The sequence below is a fragment of the Schistocerca serialis genome, chromosome 5, assembly GCF_023864345.2.
Source record: "Schistocerca serialis cubense isolate TAMUIC-IGC-003099 chromosome 5, iqSchSeri2.2, whole genome shotgun sequence".
NCBI lineage: Eukaryota > Metazoa > Arthropoda > Insecta > Orthoptera > Acrididae > Schistocerca > Schistocerca serialis.
In genome coordinates, this window is record NC_064642.1 from 267,271,382 (window position 1) to 267,287,854 (window position 16,473).

Genomic DNA, 16,473 nt, shown 5'->3' on the forward strand with positions numbered 1-16,473 from the left:
TATCGCTCCATACATTTAATCGGAAACTTTTTTTCATAAACCAGATTACTTCTGTGCACAACTAAATAAGGGTCGCCGGAATCGCTGTGACATGTGATACAGAGTTGAAAGTACTCACTTCTTCTATACCAACAATCGTGCCCTGTAGCAGACCACACTGTTTTCAAAATATTCCCAAACCCGACCACAAGCAGTAACCCGTCGTCCACCGGTTTCTGCCAACTTCTCTATAAACAAGATAGAATCTCGATTTAATTCAAAAATAATTAGGACACACACACACACACACACACACACACACACACACACACACAGACACATACACAAAGAAAACCACTCTTCAAATTTTCATTGGAGCAAGAAGGAATTTATCATCTTCTGTTAACCGTCGCCAAGTCGGCTTCGTTCCTTAAACAACACCTCCATCTAATTACTTGCTCCTCGCTCTTTTAAGCAGCCCCTTCCTACAGAGGCATGTACGCTCACTAAAGAGCAACATTCGTCTTGAAAACGGCCCACAGACTAAGCCAGTTCCCACGGCTGCGCGCTGAAGAGCGCTTCCGAACACCTGCAAACTTGCCGCAGAGAGAGAGAGAGCAACTTCATTAGTCACTAACTACATACCGCACCACCATCTATACCCCACAGGGCTCGAAAAGTGTCTCCCCCACCCAAAGAGGGCTGCCGGCTAGGGGTGTGGCTGAAATCACGCATCCCTTACAAATCACAGTCATTAAGAAGTTGCAGTTTTCACAGTAACAACTTAGCAGTATGTAGCTGCGATTTCAGTCACAACTAGAAGTCACAAGTAGCATGTAGCAGCTAAAAGTAGCGTTTAACATTCGACAATGTGTCACCTGTTGATCGACATTCGTACTTCGTTCTGAGAAACTGTGCCTGACGCTATCGAAATGTAACCCAACCGTGATCGAAGAAATGAACCAAGAATGGAATTTGCTCTAAGAAAAAATTTATTTCCGGTGTTTTACCTCGCAGAAGCACTGAAATGTTAGGCTAGTATGTGATAGTGGGCCCCCTATCCCTCCACTCCTCCTTCCCTCCTCACCCCCTGAAATATTGATTGTGTAGCGTAGCCCGAGGTCTAGGTTAGGTTGAAACGTGATAATTGAATTCAGTCTCGGTGATGACAATGAATGTGAATGACAAGTAAAGATTGTGGTAACAGATTGACCTATAGTGTGGCCTAACGGTTACGTTCGCGCCTTATTTAAGCACAATTAACATTCTTTTCATCATAAAAACTAAAACTGTTAGGTAAATTGAGGAAACGTTGAAGGGTCTCTACGTGAGCCTCTTCAAGAAATTTTATTGAAAGTATCCTCATCTCAATATATCTGGCTCCAAAATTTACGGTTAAATAACAAAATTTCCCCCGGTATAAAAAAAGTGAGCAGCTGAGTGCGTCTATATCAGCCACAGTTCACATATTTTCCATATTTTACACTAAACTTGTCTGCTAATTTTCTATTCATATGCACTTGTGCAAAATCCATTAAGTTTGCTACTTCTCTGAGTCCCACACTCATTTTTACAATGCCACAGTGCCATATTCCACTGTACCTGTCCCTTCTTTTCCATCCTGGGATAATAAAACGAATAATTGTGTGTGCGCAGCTACGAATTATATGTACTTTACAGTGGGAACTGAGTAGTCTGTTATCGTGTCAGTACGACCAACTTTAGTAGATTCTTGGTGGGTAGCAAAGAGATTCCCCTTTGCCTTGGTCATACCTTCTGTGTAGGTTGGCACATAATAGTAGGCCTGCTCTAGAGTCACTTCCGTTGGAGGGGTAAACTCAGGTTACGTTATGGGAGCCCTTCACTGTCCTCTGTGAGTCTGGTAAGTTCGGTTGCTCATAAGACCTTATCCTCGATAATTTACCTCATGTTTTAATTTGTGTAAGTTTTCAGTCTAACTGAAACCCTAACAATTTTCTCTTACAATTTTATTAGTTCGTGTGATGAACTTTATTTTACTATCGAGAGTGATCAGTGCTTTGAATTTTAGATTATTTCGTAGACCATTGCTTGATTTCACCAGTCACTTGAACACCTGGAGGTGTATTGAATGGGTAACGATTCAATTCAGTCAGCTTCTCATTTTTCTAATAGCGAGTGCGTTCCATTATATGGTACCACTGTGATTTTTTTTTACTGATTTCTCTATCAGCTTTATTCCATACCTTTCATTGTTCATTACCATCAGGTGTTAGTATCCATGATTGAGAGCCTTTTGCTCTCGTAGCTTGTTACTTTTGCGATAAGTTCAGAACGTTTCTATGCCATTATCCTTAAATTTCTGTTTGTTCAGTGCTTACCTTCGTTCAAAAAATGGTTCAAATGGCTCTGAGAACTATGGGACTCAACATCTGAGGTCATCACTCCCCTAAAACTTAGAACTACTTAAACCTAACTAACCTAGGGACATCACACACATCCATGCCCGAGGCAGGATTCGAACCTGCGACCGTAGCGGTCAGGCGGTTCCAGACTGAAGCGCCTAGAACCGCTCGGCCACAACGGCTGGCTACCTTCGTTCATTAGCACTACATGGCCGTTTTCTCGTTTAAGACCTTCTTGTGCTATAGTCTCAGTAATCTTACTCTTACACTGCGTATTTAAATTAAATGTGCCTTGTAGTCCATGTTTCGATCTTCTTTTGCGTATTTCAGTGGTAACTTTACACGTTCATTCCGCCTGTTAATATCGAGGGAGTAGCACCTCTTTGCTAGACACTTGTGGTCGTGGTGGATTCCCTTTGTTCTTTTCTCTACATCTCTGTGTAAACCTCATAGCCGAATGTGGATGTCAAGTGGATGTATGATTAACCCACACTTTAGTTATTCCCGTCACAGAAACCACGAATTTAGTAGCGGACTCAAAAGCAAGGTATAGATTTTTTCAAGTATGTAATTTAGTATATATCGGGCAACAGCAGTTGTTATATTTTATTAAATTCACAAGTGTTTTATTAGTATATCGAAGTCAATAGCCGGCCGCGGTGGCCGTGCGGTTCTGGCGCTGCAGTCCGGAACCGCGGGACTGCTACGGTCGCAGGTTCGAATCCTGCCTCGGGCATGGGTGTGTGTGATGTCCTTAGGTTAGTTAGGTTTAAGTAGTTCTAAGTTCTAGGGGACTTATGAGCTAAGATGTTAGGTTCCATAGTGCTCAGAGCCATTTGAACCATTTTTGAAGTCAATAAGTGTTTACTGGCAACTGTATTCAGGTGCTCAATGGAATTTTAAGTTGTTCTCCTGGTCAGAAATAACAGTTAGCAGATGTACTTGCCAGAGTCTGTTAGTTGCTAGTTGCTGATAATCAGAGAGTTATCATTCACGGTGGTAAATAGCAGAAGTCGAAGAAATAGCTTTTAACATTTGTAGAGTGTGGTGCGGTAAAAGTCATGAATTTTAGCTGCGATTTTAAACTGTGACGAATCGCAACTAAAAATCTTAGTTACCGAAAAAAGTCATTCACAAAATCACTGATATCGGAAAATCTAAGTTCAGCTCAAACCTCCTACCGGCAGTCTCCTTGATTTTGCCAGCTCCAAACCGCGCCACAAAAATGTTTTAACATGCGGGTCTTTGAGCTAATCAGCATCCAAAGCATAATACGAAAACATTAATTGCCAGTTTCTGTTAACGCTCGCAGTATTGCTGTAAAGTGTCGTTACCTGCTGACGTTTTGAAAAGTTTGTTCTCAATAGGTATTAGGAACCATCGGCTATGATGCGGAAATCACTTGCCCTTGAAAATAGTGGAATCGGACCAGGCAACGACTATTTAGCTGAATTAAGAAAAGAGCGGCGCTTTACCTTCAGACTAGAGAATAGCTGAAGTCCCGCGGAAACCGAAAAACCGACATCGCCGACGGGCCGGGCCGGAAATGATACATTACAGTGCGTTAAGTCGAAATAAACACAGACCTGAACAGAACCATATTGTATTCCACTGCATCAACCAAACTGTTTATGCTTATTTCGCTCTAAGACTCGTAGCTTCTACACTTTCAAAGCAAGCCACCACGCGTCATAATGGTCACCTTTTGGTGTTCTGCAAGTGTTTTTCAATTGTATTTGACTACAAGGTAATAATAATCGGATTTTTTTATGGGAAACGTAAAATCAAGTGAGTCATATGGAGTAAGGGCATATGATTTCGCTAGGTTTTCGAACTTCTACAGTCCCTTAGATTAACGCGCCAAGCAGGTATATCTAGAGACATTACCTTCACAGTAGATTAATGTTCACAACCATCGCCATATGAACAGAATTACAGTTTAGACTCGGACTGTGAGAAATCTTCTGCTCTGGAATACAAATTACGCTAACTACGTGGGAGGTAACAGATATATTTTTGTGAGATGAATACAGCCGAATGCGCGATTTAAACAGAAAAGCGACGCTTGTATCCTTACAAACAGCATGACATTGGTATCAGTGAGCTAGATTAATGGCTGAATACATATAACAGGAAAATCCAAGATACATGACGTTAAACAAAAATGCGGTAACTGTGAATTTACGAGGGGATTCAGGCGTGAAGCAGACCTCGAAGTCACAGTGAAAGTAGTCGCAAAGGTACCGCGCGATGTGCTGCCACTTCTGCAGTGGTACAGAGTACTCGTTTCATGACATGGCTTGGATCTTTTGAGGGAAATGAGCTGTTAAGTGACCATCGCTATTTTAAGTAGCTAGACAATCATATACATTCTTTCGAGGGTTTCACGTAGACAAGGTTTAAGAACAAAATATGCGATGTCTAGAGGCCAAGATTGTCTGTGATTGATCTGGTTGCCTATACTTGCAAATATGAGTCTACTGAATTTATTTCAAATAAGCAGAACGAAATATTCTGACACTGAAAGTGAAATATGTTTATATTAACAATATATTGTATGGACAACTTTAAGTCAATACGAGAAATGAAAGTTATTCATTTTATGACGTCATGCAAGTAAAACATTATAAGGAATTAACTATGAAATAGTACTATACACCCAAGTTCAGTATTCTCTGAGTATACCACTGGATGCGATAACAGTCAGTTGCACATCGTGAAGTAAATATGGAATGTGACCTAGAGGAATATCGTAAACGTAGCCTCCGAGGGATTCCAAAGTTCATGTACGTTCTTCACTAAATGAGCTTTCTCAGCAGATAATGTACCGATGATAACACAGACCTCTTCCTTCAAATATACGTTAGGTGAATAGTTTGCTAAATGTAATGTTACGTCGGAGCAAACTTTGCACGCCTGTTCATGAAGTTTCCACATACTTGATGAAATCGCCGGCAACTCCGAGTATTTATTCTCGCCCAACCAGCCACCATGTCATCCTCTGTTGACATCCATCAGCAACCACTGGACAGCCGACGTCCGTCTGAAGGCCACCACACATGCGTTGAGAGTCATCGGACATTGTGGTCCAGGGTTCGTCGCCTACCGTGCCGCGCTGATTCACCAACTTGTGGCCTCGTGCAGTGACCCTGACTGATGACGTCACGCCAGCCCCAGCTGGTGCCTGACACAGCGCTACGTAATACGCAGCCAGCCCCACCGCTGCACCGTCGCTTTCGATCCTCCTTTTCGTCTCTGACAATGCCCATTAGATGAATAAGAGTGTTCTTGCTGAGCTGCTGTGGCCTCCATTTCCGCCAACTTGCTCCTGACTACCATTCAAACCCGATACACATGGATGGGCTAGACCATCAGCAACGGCTTGTCACCCAACTAGTAGTGGCGTCACGAATCCCACCGCTACATTACCTTACCAGCGGCTGCTCTCCACAGAATATGCCGTTGCCTCACATGAGGCGTTAGGCCATAATTATGCGGTTCGCACTGTGTGGTCCCGCTCGGGCTCTGGCGAACAACTTCGCTGAGGATCCTCACCTGCTCTCGGGTTGCACTTCGACATCACAACGGACAGCGTTTCTGCAGGCTTCCACCCAATTCATGTCGACTTTGAAAAGAGGAATGTGACATCCGAAAATGAGTGATATAGAAGGTTTCTCTTTGTATTCAGGTTTTATGATTTTGAATTCTTTGCGACCTTTGTTCTAGGATGCTTGTGCCGCAAGGTATGCTGGAGAATTTCTGTGAAGTTCGGACGGTAAAAAGATAGGTACTGGCGGAAGTAGCGCTGTGATGACGGGTCGCGAGTCCTGCTTGGATAGCTCAGTCAGCGAGCACCTGGCTGTGAAATGTCTTGTGGTCGATTCTGATTAGGCACGTATTTGTAATCTGCCAGGAAGTTTCAAATTAGTGCGCATTCTGCTGCAGACTTAAAATTCGCACTGGAAGAACCACTCTTTTTGATACATAAAAAGTTCGATGTATTGCAAATATTAACATTTTACCTCCGATATATTGTCAGATACATGGCGATTTGTCGAAAAGTCGATAACTGAAACATTGAAACTTTTGCCATTGACGGCGCTACTCATCTAATCAACGCAAAGCCTCTAATTCTTACCGTTAAAACATCGCACCTTGCTTTGAATTAACTGCAAATACATTCATACTGTTGCAATTTTCCTGAACAGTCAAATGTTTCTAATAAATGAATTGTTACTTGCCTCATTAGCAGCTTCTCTCCGACGGTCCTGCGCACTTTGATGGCTGGGCAGATGGTAACCCCTGGGAAGGGAATCTGGTAGAGCGGAAAGTTGGTGCTGACCACCGAGGTAGTCGTCGGGCTGTCGCGGTACTTCCTCCACGTGTCGGAGATGGCGGTCGCCGCGAAAACTATCGATATGGCGATGGCGATAAACCAGCATAGTCTATGAACACAGAAAATATCAAGACACATGTATATTTCTTTTGAACAACTCGATCTGTATCCATATGTGGATTAACTGATGCTACTGGTCAGCTACACTGACGGAAATGGAAAGTTGTGAAGTTGATCATCACTTAACGGATGTTAAATAATTAAACACTGATTCCATTCGGAACTGACATCCATCGTCAGCATCAGTATGTAATGAGACCACCAAGAGACGAATACATGACATGGTATAACGTGATACGGAAGCAAACAACGTCCGAATATAATCTTGAGCTGTTCTTTCCACCCCTTAAACACACACTCTGTCACATCATGAATATTGCTGGCTGAAAGGTGAATAAAGGAATACGTCATCCTATTGGAAAATAAAAATGGTTCAAATGGCTCTATGCACTGTGGGACTTAACATCTACCGAGCGCTGTGGCGCAGTGGTTAGCACAATCGACGTGCATTCGGGAGGACGACGGTTCAATCCCGCGTCCGGCCATCCTGATTTAGGTTTTCCGTGATTTCCCTAAATCACCCCAGGCAAATGCCAGAATGGTTCCTTTGAAAGGGCTCGGCCGACTTCCTTCTCTGTCCTTCCCTAATCCGATGAGACCGATGACCTCGCTCTCTGGTCTCCTCCCCAGAACAACCCAATCCAACTTAACATCTGAGGTCGTCATCCCGTAGACTTAGAACTACTTAAACCTAACTAACCTAAAGATATCACACTCATCCATGCCCGAGGCAGGATTCGAACCTGCGACCGTAGCAGCAGCGCGGTTCCGGACTGAAGCTCCTATAACCGCTCGGCCACAGCGGCCGACCATCCTATTGCACTCCAGACGTTCTTTATGAGTGATAAATCAGGCGAACGGTAAAGCCTGTCAAGGACCTCTGCAGTCTCAAGGCGTTTGTGGAGTGAACTATATTGTGGGGCTTTGAATTATCATGTTAGACTGTTCGGATTGACACTCTTTATCATGACTGGTGTCAGAACAGGGTTTACCATTCTCGTCACATATTGGTGAGCATTAAGTTTCCCTCCAACAATCACCATATCGGCCCTGTAGTATTCTACAGCTCCTCACATCTTGATTCTAGGGCTTGCAGTGGTACAGATCTCGAGAATCTTGTTATGTATCACCAGATCGTCTCCGGAGGCCTTCCCATCGATATGAGTGTCACAAATGGGTGCAAATTTCAAAGCTGAACGCCGAAGGATGCAGCTCAATGCTCCAATTGGCTCTAGCTACGTACCACACAAGTCTCTTTGGGTTTGGTGTCAGCAGTAAAAGGCGGCAGATCAACTTGAGATGTCAAGTCAGTTTCCAGTAATCCAATCCCGGCGGTTCTTCGTAACACTCTGTCTGTAATCACTTCCCTGATGTCATCGGACTATCCGGACTATTGGTCAAAGCCTGTTGAACAATACAACAATCTTTTCTTGGTATAGTCCTTTTGGAAGGACCCATGACCACTATTCTTGTCATGAGTTCATTTCTTCATCTCTCTTTCTGGAGTCATTGCAATAGAACCAAACATCTGTGAAATTTGTTGGTGTGATGCTCCCCTGTCCCTCACGCTCATACAGAGGGTAGCAACTGGCTGGACGTGCATCTTCTCTAGGCAAGTCGGGTTGAGAGCTTCGTGTGAAAAGTTCCAGAAACGTTAGACAAACCCAATAGTCATGATATACTAGCACCATTCTTCATATCTTTTGGATAGAAAATACCGAACGTCAGCTCGCTTACGGATGAAAATGGAGTCAAATATTGTACTGTCATGGAAGTATTGTAGTATCAGTTTGGTCGCATTTGGTCAAGGTGTTCATGGTCTGACACCTCCATATCCGTCAGTGTATATCACGATGTCTTTGTTCTGGTATGTAGCGATCTTCTCGGATTATCTGTACACTAAGTAAGTCGTCTTAAAATACGGTTTTCACAAGCTTCGTATTAATCTGCAGTCGAAGCGCTGAGTGTCTCCGGAACCGAAAGAATATCTAACAAAGCGACGCAGATAAACTCAACGTGTCAAGGGTGTGCTGTGGATTATTCCAATCAGATGCCACTGCAGCCAGAACAAGAAGTCGCTACAGGTGACCCAAATATTTCAACATCTAATACTCTCACTTATAATGACCAAAATGAAAACCATTCCGTCTAGATGCCACTTTCGTGGTTGTCATCTATGTTTATCAATCTAAAAGACACGTGCTTCATTCTAACAGCTAATATAATTTTGATTAAAAATAATGAGGCTTGTCCGTTGAGAACTTAGATTGCCAGCATTCTGTCAAAAAATATGGGTCGAGAAAACAGTTAAGATACTTTCTTGTAAATAAGTTGGGAACTGTAGAATGAAGCGATGGTCGATGAGCTGCTGATGCAGAAGCAACGCAGACCAATCCATAACAAACAAAATTTTCTTCAGAACATGCTTCAGCCATCTAAAATATTCTCACAATGAACTACTTAATCGCAACTGAAAATAAAATTTCGGAAGAAAATTTAGTCGTTCATTCTAACATTCGTCTAAGGATTTCTCTGGGCTGTGTGTTGAAGAGGAGAAGAACAAGAGTTCTAAATTATGAAGACGCCTATACACTGATCAGCCAGAACATTATGACCACCGACCTACTATCGATATAAACCTTGCCAAGCGATTGCAGCCTCACCTGGCGAGGAATGACTGCTAGTCAGACACACGCACGGTGCTAGTAGTATCGGTAAGCGTGCTGGCCGTGTGTAGAATGGGGAGAGAGCGCGATTTATCTGCGTTTGACCGAAGATATATTCTGATGGTACGGGGACTCGGCACGAGCATTACGGAAACTGTGCGACTTTTCGGGTGTTGCAGGAATGCTGTGGTGTTTTCAGCAATTGGCGAAACCAAGTGAAACTACGCCCAAACGTCGTTGGTCACCCCTCATTACAGATGTCGGACGTCATAGGTGGGAGAGACTGGTAAAACAGGGTGTGCAGCCAACTGCGGCGGATAAACATCAGACTTTAATCTGGGCAGAGTGCAATTGTGTCTGAACACACGGTGCACCGAACATCCCTAACGATGGGCTTCCGCAGCCGACGATCTATACATGTGTGCCAATGTTAACACCACGATATCGGCAACCACGACTGAAAAGTGTACGTGACATCGGCACTGGACGCTGCCACAATGGCAGAACGTTGCATGGTCTGACGAATCTCGATACCTTCTTCATCATGCCGATGAGAGGCCGCGAATCCGTTGTCTTGCAGGGGAACAGCTCCTTGACAGCTGCACTGTCAGACGGAGACAAGCTGGCGGCGGCTCCATTTATGCTCTAGGGAACATTCACGTGACCATCCATGGGTCCAGTGAAGCTCATGCAGGGAACCATGATGACCAAGGACTATCGTATGCTGTTTTCAGACCACGTACACTCCTTCATGACAATCATGATTTCCGACAGCGGTGGCATTTATCAATAAGATAATGCGCCATGTCACGGTGCCAGGAGTGTGATGGAGTGTATCCAGGAACACAGAGTTCTAATTGATGTGCTGTACCCTCCCCCAAACTCGTCGATTTGCTGCACTATCTTTGTCCAGACAAAGTTCACGCTTAGCCTCAAACGTCTCTGTTCTTCAAAAAAAATGTTCAAATGTGTGTGAAATCTTATGGGACTTAACTGCTAAGGTCATCAGTCCCTAAGCTTACACACTACTTAACCTAAATTATCCTAAGGACAAACACACACACCCATGCCCGAGGGAGGACTCGAACCGCTACAGTCGCAGGTTCGAATCCTGCCTCGGGCATGGGTGTGTGTGATGTCCTTAGGTTAGTTAGGTTTAAGTAGTTCTAAGTTCTAGGGGACTGATGACCACAGATATTAAGTCCCATAGTGCTCTGAGCCATTTGAACCATTTTTTAGGACTCGAACCTCCGCCGGGATCAATCGCACAGTCTATGATGCAGCGCCTTAGACCGCTCGGCTAATCCCGCGCGGCACTGTTCTTCGACGATAATCTATAAACATTCTTATTTCAGTCAGTTTTTGTGCTTTTTTACTGATGTATCTTTTGTTCAGATTCATTTCTTGTCCGTCCCACCAAAAATTACAGCTAGGTTTATGGACGTTCAATTCTTTCTTTCTGGTTTCGGTAGACTGGACAGTCTCCAGTAAAACACGTTCTAAAAACTTAACGATAGTCTTTAAATACTTAAATAATACCGTTTTTTTACGTTTCTGAAATGATAAAGATTTATAGATTGATTAACATGAGCTATTTTCCGTCTTTTTGAAAATAAATTTTAAGGGACGTCTTTGTAACGATAATGAAGCAACTCAATGCACAGCCTTGAAAGCAGTAGGACTTGCAACAAGAGACGATAAGTTCAGAGTAGAAAGGTTAAGTTGTTCTGTGAAGAATTGAGTGGTAGTGGAGCTAACAGATTAGTATTTGTAGACGTGTAATTTGGGAGAATAGGATACATGGGCTTTGGGACAGGGTAATACGATGGAGGCTGTGCATATGGGGAAGGATGTATGAGGAATAAGATTGGAAAGAAATGGAACACTGGTGTGAGAGAAAAAGGAGAGTGTTTTACGTCTGATAAGAAAGGCAAAGTTCAAGACGGATTCAATTTCCTGGTATGGGGAAGCTATTGGAGTTGCGTTGAAACAGGATATGGAGTATATAAAGGTGTACAGTTGGCTGGATGTGTTGATATTCGCTCGAAGATATGCCAGCATTGTGAACTAGAGGAGAAATGATAAGGAAGTAGAGGCATTTTATGAGTGGGTGAAGGATTCGTGTAGGAGAAGTAGACAGGTGGGGTAAGTAAGACAAAATGGCTCTAAGCACTATGGGACTTAACATCTGAGGTCATCAGTTCCCTAAACTTAGTACTACTTTAGCCTAACTAACCTAAGGACATCACACACATCCATGCCGTAGGCAGGATTCGATCCTGCGACCGCAGCAGCAGCGCGGTTCTGGAGTGAAGCGCCTAGAACCGCTCGGCCACAACGGCCGCCTTAAGTAAGACAGAGTATATGGTATTCAAGATTATGGGGGTACTGATAGAAGATGGGTGGAGAGTGGAGAGGATATCCAGGCATTAATGGCAGGGAGGAGAATGATTCGGAGCAAAGCATTGTAAGTGCAGATAACTGTGGAGGGATGCATTCCCCAAGTGCGACCAGTTCGTAAATTTATTCTGCAGCGGACACTCTATTGGGTGGTTATGGGGTTGGGTTTCGATGTGGGTTTACAGTCAAGTGTCAAGGTATTTTAGGATGATAGGTAATAGGATTAAGTAATTGGATTTGGAAGGGGGCACTGTGAGTATCAGGAGGTGGAGTTACGAGAGACCATCGTATTGTTTAGGCTATCGCCCGAACGTACTAAGTTATTTAAACCCTCCTCGGAAGAGGAGAAAGTGGAGAAAGTGAACAGGAGCAGGTGCTTTAGCGGATTTCCTGGAGAAGACTGGATTTTGGGTACCTTCGATGGAAGGATGATGGATAATTCTGAGTCGCTAATGGAGACACGGGCTACTACTTAGGAAGGATGTAATGTGTCGACATGACAAATTAGAAGGAATGTGGATTTTGCGTTTTTTGTAGTAGGTGAATAAATTTTAGAGCTATTAGATTGTGGCAGCTACCCCCGGAGACGCACCGGTAAGTAGAGTGTGTTTACCTGGCGGCGCGCCCGCACAGCCCGGGCGCCAGGTAGCGGAAGCCGTGCAGTGTGGTGCCCTGCGCGTACTCGGCCAGCACGCGGCGCCACATGGTGGACACTCGCTGTCCTCGCGTGCCGCGACGCACTACACGCACCTCCGGCCTCCCGCAAACACTCCTCATTAACTGTGGCGGCAGCGGCAGCGGCAACACGTCGATTGCAGTCTCCGACTCTCTGACGACTCCTCTCTTTTGTTCCCCATCGACTGCCTTCGCCGCAGAGAATGCTTTAACGGCGTACCGAACGCACAATATAAAATCAGTTAGCGCACACGTAATGGGAGACTCGAACAAAGAGTTGACGATTTCCTCGCCTGCTGTAATGGTCGAAACTGTAAAACACGCTCTTCTAGGGCACTGAAATTAATAATACGTTTCTGTACGACCACCCTCAATACCCCGCCGTTGTTGTTTTTCACTAGGCGCGGCGCGGTCTGTGGGAGAGGGTACTGGTGTCAAGTCCAGTCGATTACGGAGCGTTGGGCCTGTTTACAAGCTCTATTTTCTTCTCTCACACTCATGCTCCCTACGCGAGGAATGCAGCGGGGGCAATAGAAGGAAAAACTAATGTCGGACTGTTGGCTCGGAGACTCCAAAGGGTAGGTTCAGCCGCCTAGTTGTAGAAGGTTTTCTTCGGCCGCGCACAGTGCACAATGGCCCTTTTCTTGCGGATATGTGAGATTACGGCCATTGTGTGGTGTTGTGTTTGAACTGTACGATGATGACGAGAGAAGGGAGGGGGTGAAACCCGTTGCTGGCACATTGCCTACTTCTTTCAAATGGCACCAACTGGACAGTCGGCAGTAACATGTCCATCCGAAAGATTGATCGGCGTCTGATAGTGACGTATGCTTGTACTGAGGAATGGTAGAAGACTCTTTGAAAGGATAACTTTATTAATAAAACACAGCTAAGCTATAATGTCCTTGGTTAAATGCCTACACAACTACATACAAAAGAAATATCTCTCTTGTGACGTTGTCTGTGATGTACCTACACGACGAAACTCGGAGTCGTGGCAGAGGGCGGCGTGAAAGCCTGGTACGTTACTGAACAGATGCTGCCAACGTTTGACAGGTGACATACTACAGGTGAAGACCACAACGAATTCACTGTGCCTGGCGGCGCGGAACGCAGTGACGAAATTGTTGGTACCGCCAACTTATAGCAGTGGGACTGAACTGTTGATGTGGCTGGACAGAACTGCTAGTATTGCTGACTTGAGCCGAGGGTTTAAATAACTTAGCACGTTCGGGCGATAGCCTAAACAATCGGGCCCGGATGGCCACCCGCGTGCCTCTGTGAGAGCTCATGACCTGGCGTAGCAAAATAGTGCCCTGCTGACAGCGCTCTCTGCTCTGACACGTATACTGCCTATCGGTGAAGTTGCCGCCCCCATACGCTGTGGATGCGACTTGTAGCTCCGTGGTAAACAACCCAGTCGTAATGTCTCGGTGCTGATGAAAGCCGTTTACCCGTGTCCTCCTGGTGGGGCGGCTGCCTGCACGACTTGCCTGGTATGCGGAGAAATCGATTACCAGGCGGATGTAACACACAATATATACTCAGCAAATTTGAAGTTTGAACAAAATAAATTTTGACAATAAACAATAAAGGAGTAGTGGCTTATTATACCGCCTCTTTCTATATCGCAACAGATCGATACAACACAAAAGATACCTTCCCTTGACCCTCACTCTATTTAAGTACTTAAATAGTAACGGTAGGAAGAACAGCAGGAGTGTCTAGCGTTGTTAGAAAAATCTAGAAGCCCTGTCAGACAACACAACAGCGCTGCTGTCCTACCTGCCTGCACAGTCGAGGTCGCTAACGGCCCTCACTTTGCGACCCACTGAGGAAAGCTTTGGAATTTAATACAGGACAATGGCGGAAAGGAACTTTAAGCCACCACACCTGCTCGCCTTGCCGGCCAGATTCTAGCAGTGACAATTTCATCCACCTCCGAGTCGACAACCACCGCACAGGCGCGCATTACCAACGTCGGCTACGCTGGTGGATGAGGCAGCAGAACTGCTAAATCGTCTAATTTGAAACCAGATTTTCCAAATTTGTCCTACAGGACTTCACAGTCAATCTTTCCCTTCTTTCTGTGATTACTACTTAAATATTTAAATACGCGTAGAGTCATTGGAGGATCTCTTTTGTTTCATATGGGCTCTGTTGACCTGTTACGATATAGGAAGACATGGTCTAATAGGCCGCCACTGGTGGTATAATAGGCCGCCACTTTATTGCATTTCAACTTACTTCAAACTTGCTCAGCACTTACTATGACATGCCTTTCACTTATGAGTCATACAATTTTTCAAATATTATGCCTGATGTCAGAAAGAAATTTCTTTCATGGAAGCTTACGCAATATGCAAAAAAAAAAAAAAAAATTGTTCTTATAATATGAGGCCCGTGGCATAAGTTAAAAAAATTACAAGAAACACACTTCTGTTAATTTAAATGTAGTTAAATGATTGTAAAAATTAGAAATCGTCTCGATGATCGTCCACATATTTTTATCCCTTTTTTGGATCCATTCTTTGCTGGATAGTGCCATTAGATTTCTTATTATGTCTTGCTTATTTATTTTGAATTAGGCGTTAACACTTTACGAGGATTCCGCAACAAAAAACTGAACAAATGTTCCGGAGTTATTATAATTTGTGCTCTCTTATGTTACAGGCTCATGCTGCCAGAACCAACGGAGCTCATAATTTCAACACCATCATCTTTTCAATCAAAATTTATCGTCGTCTAACGTTGAGTATAAAGTATAATAAAAATACTGTAACATCAATCCTGATAGGTGTGTAATACAAGAAAAATACCATAATGCGTATTTACATAGGCATAGCTGTAGTAATACTGCCACAACCCACCACCTTCAAAAGTGTTTGTCGGCGGCGAAAAGAAGATAACCTTCCATGTCACTGATTGCGCGGCCACTCCCGCCGGAGGTTCGAGTCCTCCCTCGGTCATGTGTGTGTGTGTGTGTGTGTGTGTGTGTGTGTGTGTGTGTGTGGGTTGTTCTTAGCAACAGTTAGTTTAAGTAGTGTGTAAGTCTAGGGACCGATGACCTCAGCAATCTCGTCCCTTATGAATTCACACAAATTTGAACATTTTTTCAAGATAACCTCGCTGCTCACTGGTAAAACCAGCAACTGCGTCAGAGCGCTCTACAGGCCTAACTACGATATAGTATTTGTAATTGATAACATTCACCACCAGAATGGGAAGCTTTGTATGTACATACAAAGGGGCAAAATAACTAGCTGGCGCCCACGATAGGCCTTTATCCACAACAGTTGTGCGCCTTTGGATTCCTTAGACGTTTCACCCAAAACAATTTCATAAGTACCTCTGAAATTGCTCAAGAGAAAGCCTTACTAGGGGATTCGGCGCGGTCTGTTCAACAAATGCACAGCGGTTTTCACATTTTGCTTGTTTATGTGCAGTATCTCGCATTTATTCGTATTTAAGAAGGATTGCCGTGCAGTAATTAACATCCTTGTTACTCGTTTTTGACTCGTACTTTCAGTTTTGTTTGACTCGGCCTTTCAGAGTAACACACTGTGTTACGTCACTAAAGCAAAATATTTCGCCAAAGATTTATTAGGATATTCTGAATGATTATTCAACAAAGTGGTACGGTGTCTCAAATTTTTCGGAAAGTTGGGAAGGCGGAATGTATCTGTTCTCTTGAAATGTCATTTGCTAGATATCGTGTGAGATCGAACCGAACTGTGTTTCACACGGAGTGGTACATCTCCACAACAGATGGGTCATGCCTGTACTTGTTCCTCGCGCCGTATTTCCTTTGCATATGACGTCGTGGTACCACTGTAGGCGTATGCGCCTGATTGTTACTGATTAGCTTTGTGTAAAGTTGTAAATTGATATTGCTGGAAACTCGCTTAGCTGG

The 16,473-nt window shown here is 44.1% G+C and overlaps 1 protein-coding gene across 1 annotated transcript in view; it reads right to left on the reverse strand.

The window, feature by feature from the left end:
* Window positions 1-12,590, reverse strand: part of LOC126481892 (sodium channel protein Nach-like) — a 190,045-nt gene extending 177,455 nt beyond the window's left edge. The window contains exons 1-2 of the mRNA XM_050105850.1: window positions 12,499-12,590; window positions 6,605-6,808 (exon numbers count right to left, since the gene is read on the reverse strand). Of these exons, the coding sequence (XP_049961807.1) occupies window positions 6,605-6,808; window positions 12,499-12,590 (296 nt within the window). The remainder of the gene's footprint in view (window positions 1-6,604; window positions 6,809-12,498) is intronic.
* Between the last annotated feature and the right edge of the window lie 3,883 nt (window positions 12,591-16,473).